This window comes from Peromyscus maniculatus, chromosome 15, assembly GCF_049852395.1.
Source record: "Peromyscus maniculatus bairdii isolate BWxNUB_F1_BW_parent chromosome 15, HU_Pman_BW_mat_3.1, whole genome shotgun sequence".
NCBI lineage: Eukaryota > Metazoa > Chordata > Mammalia > Rodentia > Cricetidae > Peromyscus > Peromyscus maniculatus.
Genome location: NC_134866.1, coordinates 78,264,983 through 78,287,590, shown reverse-complemented (window position 1 = coordinate 78,287,590; position 22,608 = coordinate 78,264,983). Strand labels below are relative to the sequence as shown.

Genomic DNA, 22,608 nt, shown 5'->3' with positions numbered 1-22,608 from the left:
ATTTATGTTCAAGTCATCAAAAACGTGCTTCATGGACTTTTCAGAGATAGATAATATGAAGATAAATATGGCACAAAACTTAGCTGTCTAAAGTAAGCAGGGCACACCACAGCTATTTACAAACTAAGACCCACGGCAGATGAGAAAGCTCATCCTTTCTGTGACCTCGTCTTATGTGGACTGCTTTTTCTTTTGATAATTGTGAAAGAACTAACAGAAATGTTAATAATAACACAGAACTGAGCAGAGTTTCAGAGAAGCCTAGCAGACTGCACCCTCATGCTCACAAAGTCTGAATCTTCCAGCTTGGTTTGTTTGGTATTTTGGGGGGAGGGGACAGGGTCTCACTATGTAGCCCTGGCTGTCCTGGAACTTGCTCTGTAGACCAGGCTGGCCTCAAACTCAGAGATCCATCTGCCTCTGTATCCTGAGTATTGTGATTAAAGATATGTGTCGCCACAGCTTGAGGCTTCGATTTTAACAAGAAAAGGCCAGGCATCCCTCTGGGTAGCTAGCTAGTATCTACAGTCAGCTTAACAGGCTCCACACTACAGATCAAACAGGAGCTTAGGCTGGCCCACCTTTCTGGTGCTATCAGGGGTTTCAAGCACTCATCCTCCCCAACACAATGGACTTGGACTGTTGATCTCTTTATCTGTTAGGCTTTCTTGAGGTCTGACTGTCAGGGGTTCAAAGTATTTGAAGTATTCGTTATGTCTCTGTCCTGGTTATACTGAGACTGCCTCTGGAGAGACACACTGGCCTGCGTGGTAAGCCTAGGGACCAGTCAGGTCCCCATCCCAGCTGTGAGAAGTTGACTCCCACGGCCTTTACAGAAGTCACTTCAACTTCAATTTCAGACGCCAAAGTTGACAAGCCTCAGAATCCGACTTCCCAGCTGGTGCCAGAATGCCAGAAAAACCTAATGGTATGTTTTGGTAACTGTTCTTCCTCCAAAGGTCTGTGGCCAGCTCTTCTCTAAAGCCTAAGTATGGTCAGTGGGCAGAAAACGGCCAACTTGGGAACATGTATGAGTACAATAAAAAGGGGAATGTCCAGCTTCTCGCCACCTTCTAATTTTCCTCCAGCTCAGTACTTCAACCATTTCCCCACTAGCCAGGGCCTAATTTTCAATCCTCTTTGCTTTCAACTTCTCATTAACTTTGTTGATTTATTTGTTCCCTCCTGTGTATAATACATTTCTCTTCATGTCTACTGCTGATTACCACAGGTCAGGTCTTTTATCACTGCAAGCAGGTAAAATTAATTTCCCTCCTACATTTATCCATTACATAAAAAAAAAATTGTTATTACTCTTTGTGGAATACCTTCATTATGATAGACATTTCTCAAGAGTCTAATGATGATTAATTATCCCATGGATCATTAAAAAAGAACCCTTCTTGACAAAGTAACACATACTCACAACATAAAATCAAAAGGTCCAAGAGAGAATTCAATGAAAAGTTATCCCGGAGTATTTTCTGAAAGAAAGCATTGCTATGCACATGCCCATATTACATACATGCACACGTACCATAGCACATGCCACACAAACCACAACTTCTCATCTACTATTTCTGTAACTTACTCCTCAGGAAATACAAAAATACATTAAGCCTCATTTTTTTCAATCACTGCATAACATTTACTACATGGTTACAGAATAATTATTTTATGCATGCTTCTGCTAACAGGCAAGGTTTTACTTCTTACAAGGGATATTATTTCATATGTATGGGGCTATATCAGGTTCAATATCCGAAACTACAATTGGATTAAAGGATATATGCATTTATAATCTTTATGTTGCCAAAGTTCTCTTTGCAGATGCTCTGTAATTTGTGTTTGTTTTTGAGACAGGCTCTCACCATATAGCCTAGGCTAGCCTTGAACTCAAGATCCTCTTGCCTTAGCTTCCTGTTGAGATGATAGGCATGTCCTACTACGTCCAACATGGATGGCATACCAACTTACTGATTTAATATCAATACACAATTAAGACAGATAAGCTCTCTCTCTCTTTTCTGCAATCATTTTCTCCCCTCAGCCTTATTTCTCAGTTCTCCCACAGCCCCCCTCTCTCTCTGATGGCAGAGCCCCAAAGTCAGTTCTTCTGCAGTTAAACCATAAACTTTGTTACATAAATACAGTGAATTTACCTGTTAGATCTGGGATTCGTCTGGACTTTGAACTGCTTCACATATATACTCATCCTCAACAATTCACCGTCTGTTTGACTTGCAGTGATTATAGCACATCCTTCCTTTGACTACACCGCAGTTTTAGTGAACTGAGAAGGTGCTCTCTCTCTCCTGTTGGCTTTAGAACTTCCCTTATACACAGCGCTGACTCATCTTACGGGCACAGTATTGGTATTTGTCCCCCTGGATTTTCATCTCAAACCCTGTCCGAGCAGTTTGTTTGTTTCAGTGAAAAAGAACAGCTGATTCACAAATCTTTCTCTTCTTGTTCTCTGTACTCACCCCTTTTCCTTTTCTTCTAAATACACACTAGACATTCAATACATATCTTCTGAAGTGTTCATTCCTAGTTCCTCTACATTATGGGTGCACACCAGGCATGATGGCACACACTTTTAATTCCAGCACTCAGGAGGAGAGGTAGGTGGATCTTTTTAAGTTTGATGCCAGCCTGGTCTACATAGCAAGCTCTAGGCCAGTCAGGGCTGCATATTAAGACTTTATCTCAACAAACAAAAACAAACAAACAAACAAGAAAAATGAATGCATGTGTGGGCTGGAGAGATGGATCTGCAGTTAAGAGCACTGGTCACTCTTGCAGGTTTGGTTCCCAGCACTCACATGGTAGCTCACACCCATCAATAACTCCAGTTTCAGGTAATCTGATGCTCTCTTGTGGTCTCTGGGGGCACCAGGCATGCACACTGTGTGTGTGTGAGTGTGTGTGTGTGTGTGTGTGTGTGTGTGTGTGTGTGTGTGTATGCAGGCAAAGCATTCATACACAAAATAAAAATAAATCTTAAAAAAAAACACATGGAGATGTAAATGTGTGTATACATGTAGATAAATATAGAATGGAAAAGACCTGATTATCCAAAAGAATTTTGATAAAGCTGAGCCAGGTTAGAAGATCCATGTTATCTAATGAAAAGACACTAAAAACTAGAGCTACCAAGATAATATATTTGTATCACCAAATAAAGCAAAGCAGAGATCAACAAAAAGTCATATGAAGAAATTATTACCAAGAGGTTCCAGGCAATGTGAAAAGAGCATTGTTTATAGTAAATGGCCTCGATAAAATTAGGTGTTTTTATATAAATTACCTTTGAGCCTTATTTTCTATCCTATGCAAACAAACAAAAAAATCCCTCATAATTAATTATAGATCTGACTCTAGAATCTAAAATTACAAAATTCTAAAGCAAAATATCAGAAAAATATCTATGGTGTTGAGTTGGGCAAAGATTTCTTAGATGACACCAAAAACATTAAAAAACAAAACAAAACATGAAGAATTGGATTTTCATCCAAGTTGAAAGCATACTTTGAAAAATATGTTAAGTGAATGAAAACACAAGACTGAGGAGAAGAATTTTCAAATTCAGTAAAAAGAAAACAACCCCCAGAACAGGGGGGAAAATGTGAACTATTTGCCAAAGGAGGAATCATCAGGCAATCACAAATTTAAACCTAAATAAATACCCATTGATCTAGCTTAATCTGTCAGCTACAGTGGAGAGGAGATTCCATACAGAGCATGGGCTAAGTCGCTTGTAAAACAACAGTCAAGTTCTTTACAAGTTAAACATCCATCCCCTATATGTCCAGTCACTCAACTACAGACTCACCCCAGAGAAACAAAAGGATGCAAAGATGGCTGGGGAGGAATCTTAGCAGCCTGGGCTGCTACAGTCGCTAGAAGACGAGACTACCCATGGGGAATCACCTCCCCCTGAAGGAAGACAGCAGTCATCTCAGAGCACTCTGGGAACACTAAGCCACACGAGAAGTGTAAGCAAGGTAAATGGACTGGACACCACATCCTTGTTCACTAGCTCCAGGCTGAAAGACCAGAGCGGAAAGTACAGACTCGGAAGGAGCAGGGGCCAAAGGCTCTCATTTCCCTCACCAATTCCATGACTCTCTGGTCAGGCATGAACCATATTTGCCAATTTGCTACTGCCCAATACAGAGCATTAAAAATAATTAACTATCTTTTAGGCTTGGGGTAAGGATTAGCAAATAAAAACTACAGCATGCATCTGTGTTAAAGTAGGGAACTGTTCCTGAAAACGTTCCAAGAATTGCTTGCTGCCCCTTGACTTTTAGACTTAAAAATCAAGTTAGAGTTTCACAGAGACTAAGCAATATGTTAAGAGAAAAACTTGAGACAGCTATAGAATCCACTCTCTAAGACCTCAGAGGAAAACTACTACTGTGTGAATTCACGTGCAGCTCACTCCTAATGCACCCTTACCCCCCCCTCTCCCCACAGGCACAACACCGCCTTCCAAGGAGCCATCACCGCATTTTTGCTCACTGAAAAATGAAGCTATTTTGGTCCTTCGACAGGCTGCCAGCCCAGGACCTGGAGACATGCAGGCTGCCATCCGCCTCATCCCAGCTGTTCCTGACCTGTTGTCTGTCATCCGCCAGGTCATCTGAGCAACTGCTGAAGGACGCTTGACGCCACGCCACAGCGGATGGACGTGCTGCCCCACCCTGGCCAGCCTCCCAGCTTTGCCTTCCTCTCATCACTGGGTGGCATGTTGCTCTCCATGACAACACAGGAGTCTGATTCTGAAGGAAAGCTCCTTCCCTGAAGCCTTTTCTACTGTGTGACAATGGATTCGACATTCGCCACGCTTTTTCTAGAAACTACAGGCCACTTCAGAACTGTAAACTTCTCAACAGAGAATATGTCATATAACTGGAGGGGCCTGTCTCTCTTCAGGAATGACCATTCCACTGAGGATTCAATAACCAGTTCTGACGACCGACGCTTTGAGGGTAAGGGGAGCAAGTTTAATGTCATGCTTTTGTAAATCACCACAGTCCCCCAAATGATACAGAAGCCTAAACACGCCTTTAAAACTGCAGTTTGCAAACATCTCAGTAAAGAGGACACCAAAAGGGAGGGGAGAAGTGTCACAGCTGGAGTTGCATGCCATTATAGTCATCTAATGCTAACACGGGGGCTGTTAAAGCTTGCTCTAACCACGGACAATGGCTTCTATCGATAGCACATTTTTTCCCTATGACATGTAGTTTTGTCTCCTAAATATGGAGCCACAGCCTCCAGGTTCACCGTCTAAGTGTGGACAGTATACATGGATGGGGGAGTCCAGCTCAGAACCTGACTAGCAGGCCCAGGAAAGGTGGTCTCCAAAATGGAAAAGGTGTTCACTCACCATACAGTAGCCCTGACCCCAGGCAGGCAGCGCAGCAAAAGGGACAGAGAGCTGGCAGTCTCACAACAAACGAGGACAGTCCACAGACTACAGGACATTCCAGGGATTTCCTTTTACTTGTAATCCCAATTTCCCCGCCACACTGCGCTCTGGATCATGCTCTCTCTCGAATCCTTCGGCCATGGTTTCCTTGGGAGCCATCACAGCCCTGCCTGGGGCCTTCCTGTAGTCCTGCTCTGGGCAACCCCATGCTGCCTTCTCAGAGCTGCCCTGCGGCCTCCATGTGGGGCTTGTGGCTTCCCGGCTCAGGACAGGCAGCCCCTGGCCCTCACGCATGCTCATCACTCAGGCAATCTCTCTTAGCCTCCGTGTCACTAAAGAGAGCTACAGAGTTACCGGCTACGAACGCTGGAGGTGATAGCAGAGGCGGGAAGCCTTTCCCTCTCAAACGACAGCCAAACAGTAAGTAAAAAACAAAACCCCCCTGCCCGGAAGAAAAGGATGTCTGGAGCCTAGTTACTTTACAAATTAGCAGAGGACAGGAAAGTTCCTAAGCGGAAGGAGGAAGTGCCCTCCCCAGACACTGGCGGCCGAACAGCCTCGGCGGCGGCTGCCGCTGGCCGACTGCTCCTGCATCAATCATCTTCACTGGCTGCTGCTTTCTGCCTCACTACACACCGGGCACCGACGATGCCAGAATAAAACAGAAAGGGTCCCCCTCACCACACCCCACCCTGCTCTCCAGACAGCCACGTGGGGCCTTCGAGATCTTCCCACCCACCTCATCCTGACGGGGACTCTAAGGGACTGATGGACCTAACCCTTCATTTGGAGACAGTCATGTGTCTGTCTTCCTTCCCAGGGCAAGCTAGAAGAAGAAGAAGAGAAAATATTTGTATGAAGAGAGAACAAAGAAGACTTCAAAAGGCCTGCAGAAAGAAGCAGCACCAAGACCAGGCAAAACCTGAGAACCTACTGCTCACAAGGCCTCAGAGGGAGCCCTTAACTCTTCGTATTTTACACCGTGAGCCCTCTGGCCTGTGGACCCTTTCTCCAAACTGGCTTTTCACAAATGAAACCAATTACACCGAAATACAATTATCAAGATACTAAGAAGGGGAAATAAGGCAACATATGCCCTGCATCATTAATGCCTGGAACCCCAGAGCCAGGAGCAGGTCTAATTACCGGCTTCTGAGCTGCGATGAGCGGTTTTTAGAAATCTGCTACAAATGTGATACGGTTAAAAAAAAAAAAATCAGTGACTTTAATTGGTGAGGAAGACAAATGCTGCAGACAGTGCAGGCATCTGTCATCCACACTCACGACGGCAGAAAATGCTAGCATTACTGAGACGCTGAAGTGGAAGTTTTCTGCTTACCCTTTGCAGCTCTCTATAAAACGGTCTCTGCAGAGCCCCATATAGAAAGGGTAGGAGGCATGGCTTCTCGGGCAGAAGCAAAGGGTCTGTGGCAGCATATCTGGCCTCTCCCTCCCTCTGGTCCTCATTTTCCCCGCCCAGGGCTCCTCAGAGGGCCCGAAGACCACTCCTGAACGAGTGTATTAGAGCCCGGGAAGAGCACGCGTGCGGCACTGTCTGGCCTGTTTCCCCAGCTTCCCAGGCAAACCTCAGCCCTGCACGAGGCCTCGGCCCCAGGCCTTCCCACTGTGTCGGCCTTCACCTTCCGATCCTGACTTCAGCTCAAGCGGCTCCGTAACGCCAACCACTGTCGGTATTCTTAGCACGTGTTTTCCAAGTGCTGACTCGCACTTGTTTTACCCTCCCCACTGTCTGAGTCACTGTTACTCTGGCTTACTTTCCCTTCGGATGCAGAGTATCACGGTTTGCGGGTTTTTCTCAGTGCACAGACTGTCTTACACACCCCCAGTTTGCTGTGGTGACTACAGCACCCACTCCTTTCCCTCCACGCTCCCCTTTCTACCACAAGCAGAGGATCCAGTGTGTGTGGCTGGCTCCCAGAGAGCAGTGCACAGCCCACACCAATGTCCCGATGTCTGCTGTCCCTTCTGCGGCCTCAAAGGTAGCCTTCCTATAAAGATCCCTGGTACCCGCAATGCTGGCGCTCCCAAGCTTTCGCGTCTGCGGTGGCTGGAGATTTCAAATGTTCTCGGGGATGAGAAGATGGGAAGGTGGGGTGCGCCACAGTCCTGGGGCCTGCTGCCGCTTGTGCCCAGATTCTGCGGCAGAAGGTCCTTCCGCCCTCCACTGGCCAGTTAAGAGAGGTGGCTACAGGCTGTGTCAGGGAAGGAGGTGAGCCTATGCCATGGGCAGCAGTGAGCTGTACCCTAAGCCACTGCTCTCAACCTTCCTAACGCTGAGGCCCTCTATCCCAGTTCCTCATGGTGTGGTGACCCCAACAGTGTTATTTTCATTGCTACTTCATAAATGCAATTATTTTCATTGCTATTTCATAAATATAATTTTGCTTCATAAATACAAGTTTACCTCATAAATATAAATATATACTTTTACTTTATAAATATAAATTTGCTACTCTTATGAATCATAATGTAAATATGTGTTTTCTGATGGTCGTAGGCGACCCCTGTGAAAGGGTCACTTCACCCCAAAAAGGCCATGACCCAAGGGTTGAGAACCACTGCTCTCAGTGATGGAACTCCTCAGGGAATAAGAAATGCTGCCTGTGGGCAGGGCAACTGGAAGCTGCGGGCTATTTAAGATTAAGAAGCTGCTTGACATTTCTCCATGTTAGGCATGTGATTTGAAGGTCATTCCAAGAGGTTAAAAGTCACTCTGTAAAGATATGAGCCACAACAACCACAGAAGGCCTACCTAATGGAAGTACCTCAGAGCAGCAGGTCTCTGGTGTCCAAGTTTAATCTCTAATTTCAGTTACTCAAGAGAAACTCCAAAAAGTCCTATTTCTAACTTTTACTTTTTACAAAACTATTTCTGAGGCCTTAGTATGTTTTGTATATTCTCTGAGGCTGGGAAGCAGAAATCATTTAGACAGTGAGCAAGCATCATTTCCACTATCCTTGTATAGTTCACTGAGACTCTTACACACATCAAAGCATCCATGATGTCACAAAAACATTTCTTTAAAAAACAAGTAAGCTGGGGCTGGAGAGATGGCTCAGAGGTTAAGAGCACTGCTTGTTCTTCCAGAGGTCCTGAGTTCAATTCCCAGCACCCAGATGGCTCCCAACCATCTGTAATGAGATCTAGTGCCCTCCTGTGGTCTGCGGGTGTACATGCACACAGAACACCGTATACATAAAATAAATAAATCTTAAAAAAAATAAATAAGCTAAGAAAACAGCTAATTTTCTTGATAATGAAAAGAACAGAATTAAAGAAGAGCATTAGTTCTGATGAAAGCAAATGGTGAGATGTCAGGTCACAGCAGCGCGGGTTTGAAGCAGACAAGAGTCTCATACACGGTCTGCATGGAACTGGAAAGCAGCCACTGTGTGAGTTTTCCGTTCATGTTCTGGACCACATGCAGCTGCCTCCTCTCTCTCTCTCTCTCTCTCTCTCTCTCTCTCTCTCTCTCTCTCTCTCCTCCCTCCCTCCCTCCCTCCCTCCCTCCCCCCCCCCTCTCTCTCTCTCACACACACACACACAAACACACTTCTCAATATTACAAAAGAAGAAAAAACAAACACCCAGTATTAGAATGGTGTGAACCAGAGGTGAGCAGGGAGCTTACTTGTAAAGATAGTATTCTGCAGAATCTATATCTTCTCGAGATGAAATGTTGTCCACAAACTAAAGAAAAACAAACAAACAAATCTTGGTTAAATATAATTGTGCCATATGTTTGGTCTAGTTCAGACACTGCTCTTTAAAAGACATGGACTCTTGTTATTGGAATGATGTTCCTGTGGTACAGCTCCATCATGGAAACCCTTCACACTGGTGAAAACAAATCATACATAGCTTTTCTTCTATATGTAGAACAACTTTGGTCCAAAACAAAACAAACAACAATAAAGCATCAAGTAAAAGCCAACCCCAAACCTTGCTCACACAAGATGAAGCCTTTCACAGCAGTGTTCACAGCTATTGTCACCTTTATCTCGTCTTCCCTCTACAGCCCACCCTCCAAATCCACAAAACACATGGATGAAATGGTGCGGACTCTTAAGGCTGGAACAACATTGTTCAGAACACGAAGATCTAAGTGTAGAGAAGTCAGTGTGTGACCACTTTCCCTCTGATTTTAGTGTTGATATGGAACAACCGTTTTAGGATTGAAGGCTCCCTTCAAGCTATAAAATCTACTAAGCACTGGGCCTGAGGCTGCAGCTCACTGGTGGGAAGCAGGTGACTCACATTCATGAGGCTCTAGGTTCAACCTCCAGCACCTGAAAAAATCTGTATGTTCCTTACCCAGGATCTAAACGAGCAGAAAACATTACCCGTGGATGGATTCTGCCCTCAAGAGGGCAATCAGAAGCAGGAAGATCTAGTAAGAGCTCAGGCGTGCTGTGAGCGTAACTAGAACCTCGTGAAGAGAGAAGGGATGAAGAAGGGAGACTTTCTAAAAATAACCAGGACTTGTGGGTTTGATTTAGAAATCCATTAAAGGGCAGCTACCATGTGGTGCAAACACAGGCCCCAAGCTTGAGTACCAGCTCTCCTGATAGCTCCTGTGGCACAAACAGATGGCACAGCCCCTCTGGGACTTACTTGCTCCATCTGTATAAACAGCTACAGGCTTCCGCCCTGAGGAGTAGGAGTCTCAGGTTGGAACATGCACACTAAAGCTCTTTGAAGTTCCAAGTGCTGTCTAAACGAAAATCAGGTATCACAGCCCACAGAGGGGTGACCACCCTGAAACAACGGTCTCCCAATTCTTCACCACTCTGCCAGAGATGAGTCCCTCGAATCTACGTGATGACAGCAGAACTGTTTCCCTATTAAAGGGGCAAAAGGCACAGAGAAAGGATCAGGGCTGGAAAGAAAGTAGATTTAATACCGCCCACTGGAGGATCCTGCTCGCTTCTACAAAAGACACCCCTAAGAGCTCATCACCTCTGAGGGAGACACAACTACCCTCAAACCGGAAATGGGGAAACTGAGGGTGCTGCTGCCCAGTGTCATAACCGGAAATCACCTCCAAGACAAGACCAGGTACATGTGAGGGAGGCAACAGAAGTGGACTTGGATGCTCCAGCCTTTCTGCTTACAAGCTGTGTGAATCTGGAGTGGGACCTCATCATCTGGGCCTTGCACAGACACCACGCTCCTGTGCAAACACACACACATGATGCATGGCAAGAAACCAGAAGAGCATGGCAGTGCTCCGGAGTGGCTCCTACCAACTACTGCTCCCGACTGCGGGCCTGACATTCGTCCCCCACTGTCTAGCAGCAGTGGTTTGATAACAGTATCCACTCTTTCATAGAGGTTGGTCAGCTACTCAAAGTGTGTTTCCTGCCCTTACACTACAGCATATATTAACCTGCAACACACAGAACAACATAACCAGACGAAAAACCAATCAGTGATTGCTAACTTGAGTCAGTACATCATAAAATACCTATTGGTAATTATAAAAACATGCCATACCGTGGAAAGATAGTTCACATGGTGACGACTGTTTCCACAACACAGCCTGGTCTGTACAGTCTTGTTTGCTTGTTTCCTTCTTTGAAAATAGGTTTGAAATGTTCTCACCTGTGATACCGCTAAAGAACTAATAGGCAACTTTCTTTTCAAATGGTCTTACCCGTGATATCGATAAAGAACTAACAGGCAACTTCCTTTCGTAGGCTTTGTCCATTAAGGATGCAAGGTCAGCTGTGAAGACAAAGGAGAAAGAACCTTGTTAAATACACGCATTTCTCCAGGAAAAACTAACAGATTTGACTCCTGCCAGATGGCTGTGAACATCACCAAGGCAGTACCAAACAGATGCTCATTCTTGCTCTTTTTCAGAAGCTGAGGACAACTGACGTTAGTCAGTTTTAAAGGATTTGTTGAACTAGAGAATGTAAAATAATAATTAAAATACAAATTCAGCTCTTAAAAATAGATCAGTAAGGTACCTCTGTAAGGAAACACGAAGTATTATGTTTGTCAGACTCCAGGAAAAGAAACTGGATGCAGGGCAGGTGCAGGGACCCGTCACTATCACTCGCCTGGCAGAGACACCAGTCAAGTGTGCTAGCTCTAAAGGTTTTGTAATGGTCATTTACCAAGGGACCTCCAGATAGTTCCTGAACAAAGCAGAATTCCCTTGACGATATATCCTTCCTGGTTAGTAGTCTCCACCACCCAGGTGTTGGCTCCTCTCAACAGAACATCCGTAAGAACACTTGGAACTTGTGACGTTACACTCATCTCAGACCCTAAAATCACCTTTGATCCTAAACAACACACACTCCAAATGGTTTACGTCCCATCATATCACTGCTTCTCAAATTTACAGTATTTTCTAGCTCCCTCCACCTCTCCTCATGATACTCTCCCATTTCACTGAAAATAATCTAGAGGGCATCACCCTGATACCAAACCTACCAGGCACCTGTGCGGAAACACCCAGCCTTCTGGGGATAAACGGTACTAACAAGAAAACATGCCCTGTCTCATTTCCTACAGTCACCTCTCCTCTGTGCCCCCAACAGCAAGCCTCCCCAAAAGGACTGGTAGCATCTCCAGGTCTTGAACTCGGGTCTACTCGGAGTTGGGCTTCCATCCTCCCTAACACCAGGGAACACCTCCAGACTGTTGAACCCAGTGGTTCACTCTCCAGCCGCATTTGGCTTGAGCTCTCTTTGGCTAGAGATATCCTTAAGGAAATGTTTATCCCTCAGCCCCAGCCCCACATTTCTCAGGCTCCTTTGCAGGATCTCTTCTTTCTGTCTCCTGATGTTGGGATGCCCAAGTGTCGGTAGTAAGTTATGCTAAGGCTTCACCATGGGGCTCAGGCATGACATGATGTCAGTCTCCACCTCCCCACCCCCCACCCCCGCTTTAATCCCATTGTTGGCTCTGTGTGTAGACATCTACCCAGTTCTGCCCTTTAAGTCCAGACCTGCATTTCCAGTTGTATACAGACACCTCCATTTGTGTACTTGGCCTTTCAACTGCATGTGCTCTAAAGTCTTCAACTCCCCATCTCAGTGAAAAGAGAGAGATGGCTGACTGGTTAAAAAGTGGAAGTTATCCTTGATCCCACTGGTTTTCAGTCTATAAGTAACCAGTCAGCAACACCTACAGGCTCCAGATTTGAACACAGACATATTTATTTCATCATCCCCAATGCTAGGCCACCGAACTTTTATGCTTTAATAACTCCTAAGGAGTCTAGGGGCTAGTTCGAGCAAGCCTGAAGACCCGAGTTTGATCGCCAGCACAAAGGTAAAAAGCCAGGCATGGCGGTATGTGCTTGGGATCCCGGTACTCACTAGGTCACTGGGGCGATCTGGCCAGGCAGCTAACGTGGTAAGTTCCAGACCAGTGAGCAACCTTGACTCAAAGAACAAAGTGAAAGGAACTTGAGGCTATCCTCTGGCCTCCACCCACACCTACATAGATGTACACATGTGCCACCATCATCCACGCAAACACACGTCATCACCTTACCCTAACAGTCAACCTCTTGTCCTGCTGCTAGGCTTTCAAGGACAGTTCAAATCCTGTTCCTCTTTCTGAATCAACTCTAAGCCCCCATGTGAGATGGTCCCTTCCTTCCCTTACATTAAAAGGGTCAGGGAAGAACTAGATTCACTGGCCCACACTCGGTTTATGGGCCAGTTCCAGGAAAAGCACCCAGGAAATATCTACCGGCAGGAAGCAAAGGAAGAAAGGATGAGGAAGAAATGATTACACTTCCCAGGCTTTCTCACTCTGAAGGATGAAATGAATAGCAAGCCTGGAGACCCTCGGAGACACTCAGCAGATACTTATGTAAGCAACTGCTTACTGTTCCTATAACCATTCCTCTTCTCATTGCCCTTGGGAAATGGTCCGTCCTTATGGCTTTTAGCAACTGGGGAAAAACAGCTTTGCAGAACTCCTAAAACCTGACGTGACGTAAATAAATAGCCTTTTTAACGACCATTTCAAAAGTACTAGAGCAGGTGATTACAGCATCTATAAAACCACAAACAGATCCTTAAAACCCCCTCCTATCAGGGGATCAATACTGTCGAGTGTACTTGCTCATAATTAGATACCAACAGCTCTCTCGTGGTACCAAGTCTATAATTATGACCACTCTTACATTAATGATCAATATGAGGAATCACCTCCCTTTATTCAAAATGTATACTGTATTCAAGCAAGCAAGCAAGCAGACAAAGCCAGGATGAGGAGCTCCTGGCCTAACTGAAATGGCCGGAGAGCTCCCTTCCCTTGTCCTTTCACAGCACACAGCATCTCACCCTTCACAGGACTCAGACAGCTTCCCTGATCACCTCCAAGCGTGGTGACCAGACTCTATCTGAAGCCTCCACACCCAGGCATCTTCAGTCAAGTGGAATGGGCCAGGGCTTCAGAAAAGGCAAGAGCCCGCATCCATGAATAACATTTACGTACTGCAAGTCAGAAAGGTTTGCTGCAAACACACTATGTGACCAATCACCCCGCGTTACAGCGCTGGTGTGATGAATGAGGCAGAAAACAGCAAAGGGCGGGGGGCTAGGAAAGCGGGACAGCTGCGGCATATGGAGGCCGGCACCACAGGCTTCTGGACCGTGGCCTCCCACAGCCCAAGTCACACTTGACGCATTAGCGAGGGCCAACAGATGCCCAAGTTCTGTTCAACGGGCTGTGCCAAAGGCGCTGTTTTGCTAGGTCTCCCGTTCCCCAGGAACACACACTGAAGCTGGTGGCTGTGGGCAGCAGACTATGGGAAAATGGACCTGAAATAAGAATTCTTCATTTAGCAGAATTCCAACTACATACACAATGTGGAGATATGTTTAGAAGATGAAACACGGATACTAGTAAAGTGTTCTTGTTTGAAGACGGCAACGACACCGAGAATCTAAGGACATGAAAGGTTTTAGTGAGGATCCTGACTCTTTATAACGATGGAGTGAACTCCCTAAAACTGTAAGCAGGACGGTGGTGGTGCACATCTTTAGTCCCAGCACTGGGAGGTAGAGGTAGGCAGATCTGTGAATTCCAGGCCAGCCTGCTCTACAGCGCTAGTTCCAGGTCAGCCAGGGCTACACAGAGAAACCTGTCTGGAGGTGGGGGGTAGGGGTGGGGGGAACGACATAAAACAAAACCAAAAACAATCCTGTGAATTTCCAGGCCTCCCAGCCAGAAGAAGAGTCGCAGTCTATCGGTTTGCAGTAAACCAGGGGCATCCAAGTCATTAGCAACAGAGCCAGCAGCAGCTGGTGCAGCCAGTTGAGAAGAATATGAGAGGTGTAAGAACTACCACGGAGGGAGGGAGGCAGGCTTGGAGTGGTGTCTAAGCCCAAAGATTCTAAACAGAAATTCTGTTTCTGGAATAAGATGAACTATAATGTTTGCACCACCCTTCTTACCATAAAAATGAAACACTTAAATAGCAATTATTTTTCACATATAAAATGGAGCTTTGAAAAAGGTAGATCCAATTGCCAGAGGCCACACGAAACTCACACTTGGAGGGCTTGAGGAAGAATCACAGTGGCGGTCACCCCAGGAGCATCAGGGAGACCCTGGGGCGTGGAGCCTTGGTTTTAATAGTGGGCAGCATCAGAGGGTAACAGTCCAGCCTTCTGTGAAAGGTGAAGCTGGTTAGGAGGCGCTTGTGGACAGTCAGGCTGGAGCTGCATTTGTACTGAAAAGAGAAACTGGAAAATAATGTCCCTAGAAACAAGGACTGCTGGTCTCCGAGGATTCTGAACCACAAGTCACCCCTGGGGCCTCTGAAGCCTTCAAAATATGCCAAGTTGAGATTATTCAAAGGGGTGTTCTTTTACACAAAATCTAAAAATGGCTAACTAATCTAAACGACAAGAATCAATCAATCAATTCCCAGGTGCCTGGGTGTGGGGCGGGAAGGAGGGGGGGTTCAAAGGACTGGAGAAAACTGCCTCTGCAGGGTGACAGGACTGTGACGTGTAAGGTCAGACAGCTTCGCGTTTGTCAAAACTTACTCAACTGCATGCTTCAGGTACGGTTTGTTTTTATGTAAATACTGCACAAAGCTCACAAGAAAGGGGAGACAGGACAGACAGGGAATAAAACAGGCACAGTGCTGTGTGTCTACAACCCCAGCACCCGGGAGTCGGAGGCAAGGAGAGCGCATGGTTGGGATCAGCCTGTACTGCACATCGTGAGCTTGTCTCAAAAAGCAAGCAAGCAAGCAAGCAAAGTTCACAAGCAGGTTAGACATCAGAGAGAACCAGTGAACTGGAAATCAGACTGAGGAAAACCACACAGACTGCAGCAAGGACTATGAGGAAGACGTTAAGAGACACTGAAAACAGAGTAACAACTTACTGTCCAAAAACGTAAATGAAGACAAGGGGGTGAGGTGAGGTGCAATGGGCAAACAGCTGGGGATTTTGTGCGTACATGTGTGTGTGGATGTTCGTGTGTGCATTGTGTGCATGTTCATGCGTGCATGTTTGTGTGTGCCTGTTCATGTGTGCATGTTCATGTTCGTGTGTGTGTGTGTGTGTGTGTGTGTGTGTGTGTGTGCATGTTCATGTGTGCACGGCCTATGAACATGTGGAGGCCACAGGTCAGCACCAGTGTCGTTCAGCTCCTCAGGCACTGTCCATACTGTTTTGAACCAGGTCTCACTGGTCTAGAGCTTGTCCATCAGGCTGAACGGGCTGTCAGTGAGGACCAGGGATCTGTGCATTCCAGGTCTGCAGCACCACGCCCGACTTTCTTTCTTTAAGATTTATTTGTGTACCGTGTGCTTGCGGTGTCTGACAGGTGCCGGGTCGGTTGGAAATGGAGTAACAGGTGGTTGTGAACCCCAAGCTGAGTGCTGGGACTCAAACCAGATTCTCTGCGAGGGCAGCAAGTGCTCTGAGCCCCGAGTCCTCTCTCTGGCCCCACATATCTGGCTTCCTCACTGGGTTCTGGGGCTCAAACTCAGGTCCTCATGCTTTCCCAGCAAGCACTGCACCAAACCAGCTGCCTCCTGGGAACTTTTCAGAGTAATAAAAAGATCCTTTGGTAAACATATCAAGTCCAATGAGCAAAACTAGATTTATACTATTATATGTCATTATGAAACTGGAGAACGACATCATCTTAAAAGCAGCTGGAAGGAAAAAAAGAAGCTAATGCAAAGGAAAACAAAACAAACAAACAAACAAACAAAAACCCCTCCAAACAAACCAAGGACCTTAACTATACCAGGAGGTGGTTTTTTGTTTGTTTCAGATAGCAGCACTGGAAGGCAGAGATGGAGTAAATGAACATAATGGCAGACGTGAACACTAGCAGGCGAGAGGGACCTGCACACCGAGAAGACGAACAAAGGCTAACCCTGCGGCAGAACGGCTGTTAATTCAGGTGGTCAGAAGGATGAAGCTTTAGCATTGAACAGCAGCGTAGTGTGTGTGTGTGTGTGTGTGTGTGTGTGTGTGTGTGTGTGTGTGTGAACCATTCTAAAGAATAAAGTGATGAGCATTAAAATTTAAGTTAAATAATTTCCTTAGAAGATGTAGGACAATAATCTTAGGAACTAGAAACAGAGGATATAACTTTTAGACCAGGGGAATGGGGAAAAAATGTAAAACCCAAACCACCTCTAGCCCAACCATGAGAAAGGGAGGGGAGCAGAGGCAGGGGAGGTTCTCTCTGCTCCTTTGTCAGGTAAGTGAGCAGCTTTTGTCTGCCACAGGCTTCAGCCATGATCAACGGCATCCTTCCCCACAGCTGCAGAGACCTCTGAGGCCAGGAATACAATAAACTCCTTTCCCTTCCACGGCTAACAGAGAGGACGATGAACTTGCAGGTGGGAGCTGGAGACCTTCGACTCCAGCTTCAACCCTCCCCGGCCAGGCGACACCTCCCCTTTCTAAGAAGGATGCCCGGGGGCCTTCAGGGGGTCTGAGGTGGGACTCGACGAACAGAGGGTTTTCAGAGAAACTCGAAAGATATCTAGGCAGTAAGTGAGCACAGAAACATGCTGTTCCAGAAACTATCTCACGGTACTGAAAGGAATTAAGGCCCCCAAATGGCACTCTGAGAGCCCTCCAGACTGCAATCCTCCTCACCACCTGCCGTTGTTTTGTGGAAAATGGCTACTCAGGTAGGCCAGAATAAAGCGTATTCAATAAATTACAGTAAATTGTAATTTACAATTAATTGTAACATCCAACTTGGATTAAAACTAGAAATGCATGTTTGCCTTTCGGATGGACTCTCCATCGTTCCACCACTCCAGTCCTGGAAGGTCGAGTTAGGTAGAGAGGGCCGGACTATAAACTCCCCACTGTGTTTGAAGACAGGCAGGAGGCTGAGACGGGGTAGAGGGAGGAATCCAGGCCTTGAGCTCCCCACCTATATATACCTCAGCAGCAGCTCTGCTGTTGTCCTGAACTTGACCCGGCTTTGTTTCTGCAGCCTTCTCCTGACCTCAGCCCCACGCCATAGCTTACCTTCTCTTGAAGCCATAGGGTAGTAAGCAGCAGAACCAAAAACACAGAAATCACTACCTGGCTCCTTCACCAAGGACTCAATCTTTGCAATAACCATGGAGAAGGACAACACTCAGCCCATGACACAGATGATGCACTGAGCCATCCTCGATCTACAAGAAATATTATGGGCTGTATTGGCTCCGGAGCTGGGATGTGTGGAGTTCATAACTGTCCCAATGGAACTCCTGCTTGCCCCTGCACAAGCTGGGAAACCCCATCTGCCCTACACCCCTCAATGAGCCCACACTGAAAAAACTCTCAACAAAGGAATGGCACCAAAAGCCCAGGCCCGCATTTCTGGCAGCCAGTACAACCTGCCTTTCTGCCAGGACCAGCCTATCCAAGGCCTTGCCCAGGGGCTTTGCTTTAGACCATACGTGGGCACAGTCCCTGGGCTGGCACATCATCACCCCTCACCTAAGATCTATAAAAGATCCCTGTCTCAGCCCAGGCACGAGACTTCTCTGGCCCTGTTCTTTGGGACAGGTGAATCTGCCTGGGAGCAATACCCAATGAACCTGCACTTATCTGTTTTTAATCTGGTCTGATCTGACCTTTATCACTGGCAGAAATGTGTCAATAATGGTATCAATTCTTCTAACCCATGACAAACAAAAATAAGTCCAGATATACCACCAATCATGAAATGACTACCAGATTGGTTACCACTGAAAATCTAGGTGTATAAACCATAGTAACACAGAAAAAATTGGAAATAAATGGGAAAAATTTACTACGTAAGTAGCAGCCAAAAGGCTACTGTAAGACACTATCAGATGCCAAAGGCTACCAACAAAACACAGGGCTTTTAAAGGTGGGTCCTACGTAATGACTTCACCAGGAAATTAATTTCAATCCAGCACACACCACAGTACCAGAGCGCCACTGTAAATAAAATTCTTAGAAGAATATGGTAAGCTCCTCAATGATCACAAAGCCAGCCACAGAGACTAGAAAAAGAGCCACTGTGACGTGTGGTTTCTGTGCTAAGGAAAGATGGTGAAGAAAAGAAGGGTCCTTGAAGGACATTACTAACCCAGTGAGAAAGGATTCCTAGTACCTGTCTGTTACTCTCCACACAGGCAACAGTAGGCCCTTAAAGAACCGGACACAGGTTGCTATTGGACACAGGTTGCTAGTGTACTCATTAGAAGAAATGATCTCAGTAATTAAGTTGCAACTGTGTTTCTGATCCTCCCATTTTAAAAGATGAAGAAGGACAGAGAACAGAGAGCCAAACACAGGAGGTACAAAAGAAGCAGAAACAGCAGAACGCACCAGCCAGTGGTGGACGTTCAGATTTCCTTCTATTTATTCTTCTCTTTTAACAAGAGATCACTAAGGGACAAATACACAAGCAAGCTGTGCATCCACACACATCTGGAAATGAGAAGGAAGACATGGTCCAGGCAGACTCACCTCTGAGCTGCCAGCTGAAGGTAACAATGGAACCTAGTAAACACTGTCCTAGAACAGAACTCATAAGAAAGGAAAGCAGCCACAAGACCTTTGCCAGGAATCCAAGTCAGCATTTGAAAGACCAGGAGCCAAAGGCCCCCATAAACAAAACATCAAAGCAAGCAGCACTCAGCTATAACATGCTCAGTTATAGGGCCTTTGCAGAAACAACAGTTACCAAGATCAAAAGAGGCCTCTTAGCTGGTTTTAATCCCAGCACTCGGGAGGCAGAGACAAGTGGATCCCTGAGTTCCAGTCCAGCCTGGTCTACACAGTGAGTTTGGGGACAGCCTGGGCTACACAGAGAAACTCTGTCTTGAAAAACAAAACAAAACAAAATCTGTAAGTTTATAATGGCAATCACCTTTAGAGGATATTCTGGTAATTTACAATCACCATTTATACAGGACAGATGGAAACCAAACATATCAAACACCACAAGGAAGATGACGTCAGCAAATCTAGAATGTGAGATACTGTACAAAAGGCCAATCTGCACAAGTGTGTCACGTGTAAGTCCTCTGTAAAGGAAGAAAACATGTTCAAGACATGAGGAAATGTGAATGTGGGATATTTAATGATGGCATTACAGTTATTCTTAAAAATACCCGTCTTTTGGAGGTATATATCAAAATACATATAAAATGATTAGATAACAGATTTACTTAAGCAATCTGATGAAGGGGTATAGGATATAGATGAAATCGTATTGATAACTGTTGAATCTGGTTCACCCTTGTGTTTCTACAAAAATATTGTATTAAAGAGTCAAGAGAAGTACAACCAACTTTATTGGCTTGCTTCAGTTAGGTCCTTGTTCAATTAGGCCATTAAAATATATTTATAAGAATATCAAAAACTAGTCGGGCGTGGTGGTGCAAACATTCAGTTCCAGCACTTGGGAGGCAGAAGCAGATGGATCTCTTGAGTTCAGGGCCTGGCCAGCAAGGGATCCCAAAAGCAGATCATTTCATATATAACAATGGCTTTAAAAAAATCCCGATCTTTTTGAAATATACAACACACACACACACACACACACACACACACACACACACACACACACACACCTTTATTTGCTTCCTGGACCTGCCTTAAAATAATCCAAAGGATTAGGAAGGGGTGCAGAAATAGAGAAAAAGGCTATGTGCTTATAATTGCTGAAAGCAGGTGGGTGATGGGAGTTCTTTACAACATTGCTCTCTTGGTTTACAAATTCTGATGTAAAATGCTTTTATAAAGCAGCCTGTGCAAATCAGGATTTCGGGTGTTTCCAGAGACAGCTCGACACAAGCCGGCCTACAGAACGTGAAGACGGCTCCATTTCCTACGCAGGTGTGCTCACTTTGTGGTAATTCATTGCATATGATCCGTGCATCTTTTGGAATACACAAGGCAATACAACAAGCAACTTTCAAGAAGAGAAACGCAGCATTTTAACGCCCAAGGACCACAGGCACGTTGGAAGCAGCCTCTCCAGGGCCGGCGGGCGGTGCCAAAGACGCCACACCGGCCACCGCGCCAATAAGGACCACAGGAGCAAAGGCCTCATATCGGTCTTCCTTCCTCCTCCAATCAGTGAGCCTGACCGGAGCACCTCACGGCCCTCCCATCCCGATGCCCAATCACGGCGCTCCACATGAGCGCGCGCTCCCCGATAGGTCCGCGCCCAGCGCAGAAGGAAGAGCATTTCTCGCAAGCACCACACCGCCATCTACTGCCTGATCGGCGGGGATGCAGCCACGGGAGCTCAGGAAAGCAAGCAGTCGTGCCACACAGGAAAAGGTGCTTGTAGGAACCAGAAGCCGCAGCCGTTACTTTCTGAATTCCAACTTTATTTCCATTAAATGACAAAGGACCCAGGGACTCATTCATTCCACCTATTTCTAAGATGACTGTTTAAGAACTAAGGCAGACACCACACATCCCCGATTTATAGCTACAGACGTGGACAGTGACAGCTCAAAGTGGTAGAATTGGGGCACAAATCCACAAGCCAGCCTCTTAGGTGCAGAATCGACATCACGCTTTTTAAGGAAGGCACAAAGCTAGATAAAGAGTAGGGAAACTTGCCAGGTGGTGAGAGGCAGAGGGAGGTGGATCTCTGTGAGTTCCAGGCAAGCCTTATCTACAGAGTAAGTTCCAGGATAGCCTGTGCTACATAAAGAAACCCTGTCTTAAAAAACAAAAACAAACAAAAGAGTAGGAAAACACAGTTCTGACTGGATCTATCAAGGAACTGGAGGCAGAGGGCAACAGTGACTGGAGGTGTTCAGTCATTTACTCTGCTTTCCCAAGGATTGCTCTTAACAGACAATTGTCCCCCATGATATTTATCTGTCACAGATGATCATCCTCATTCTCTGGTAAGCAACTTGTTTATTCATGTGCCAGGACAAAGATCCCTTGACTTGTGTCCATAAAACAGCTCTAACTATACCTAACGAGACACAAACAGAGGCTGTCTCCATTCCCTCATCTTTCCTCTGTACCTAGGAAAATGTCTAAAAAGCTTTCCCAGAATGCCTCATTCTTTTATTCGTATTTCCACAGCACTGTGGATAATTCATGTATGGCACACGAGAACAATCTTTACTATGTAATACTTGAAGCTACATTGGAATTATCACTAGGCCAGTGGCTTCTCAGAGAACAGCTGACCTCAGAGGGCATTTTAACAATGTGTAGGTTATTTCTGACTTTCCCGATGACTGGAAAGCAGAGCTGGCACTTTCTGGACAGAAGACAGAACTGGTACAGCACGCAGTGCTGTGCCTCTCCCCACAAAACCCTGCCTCTGCCTGGAGCCAAGATCTGAGCATAGAGGGGAGACCGCAGCAAGGCCAGGGAAACCGTGCAGACGGATGGAGAGCAGAGGCACTGGGGTGAAACTTAGCATTCTGGGTAAGAATCAAGTGACACCTAACACCCAGATCCGGCTTCTGATAGCACTCCCCACTGAAAGGAATGGGAGTTCCCAAGTGAGGGCTGAGTCCAGGGCCAGGGAAGGGAAGATACAAGATAAGCCTACAACACACTGTTGAGGGATGAGAAAGAGAGTGTGGAAACTGACTGGAAAGCGTTTACACTACTAGCCAGGCAGGCATGGGACACCCGGATTTCCAAATAATTAATGACAGCAATGAACC

At 46.0% G+C, this 22,608-nt stretch overlaps 1 protein-coding gene across 1 annotated transcript in view; it reads right to left on the bottom strand.

The window, feature by feature from the left end:
- The window catches only part of Mrps27 (mitochondrial ribosomal protein S27), an 85,137-nt gene that overhangs the window by 54,452 nt on the left and 8,077 nt on the right, over window positions 1-22,608 (bottom strand). Inside the window, exons 3-4 of the mRNA XM_006994416.4 lie at window positions 11,119-11,189; window positions 9,094-9,152 (exon numbers count right to left, since the gene is read on the bottom strand). Of these exons, the coding sequence (XP_006994478.1) occupies window positions 9,094-9,152; window positions 11,119-11,189 (130 nt within the window). The remainder of the gene's footprint in view (window positions 1-9,093; window positions 9,153-11,118; window positions 11,190-22,608) is intronic.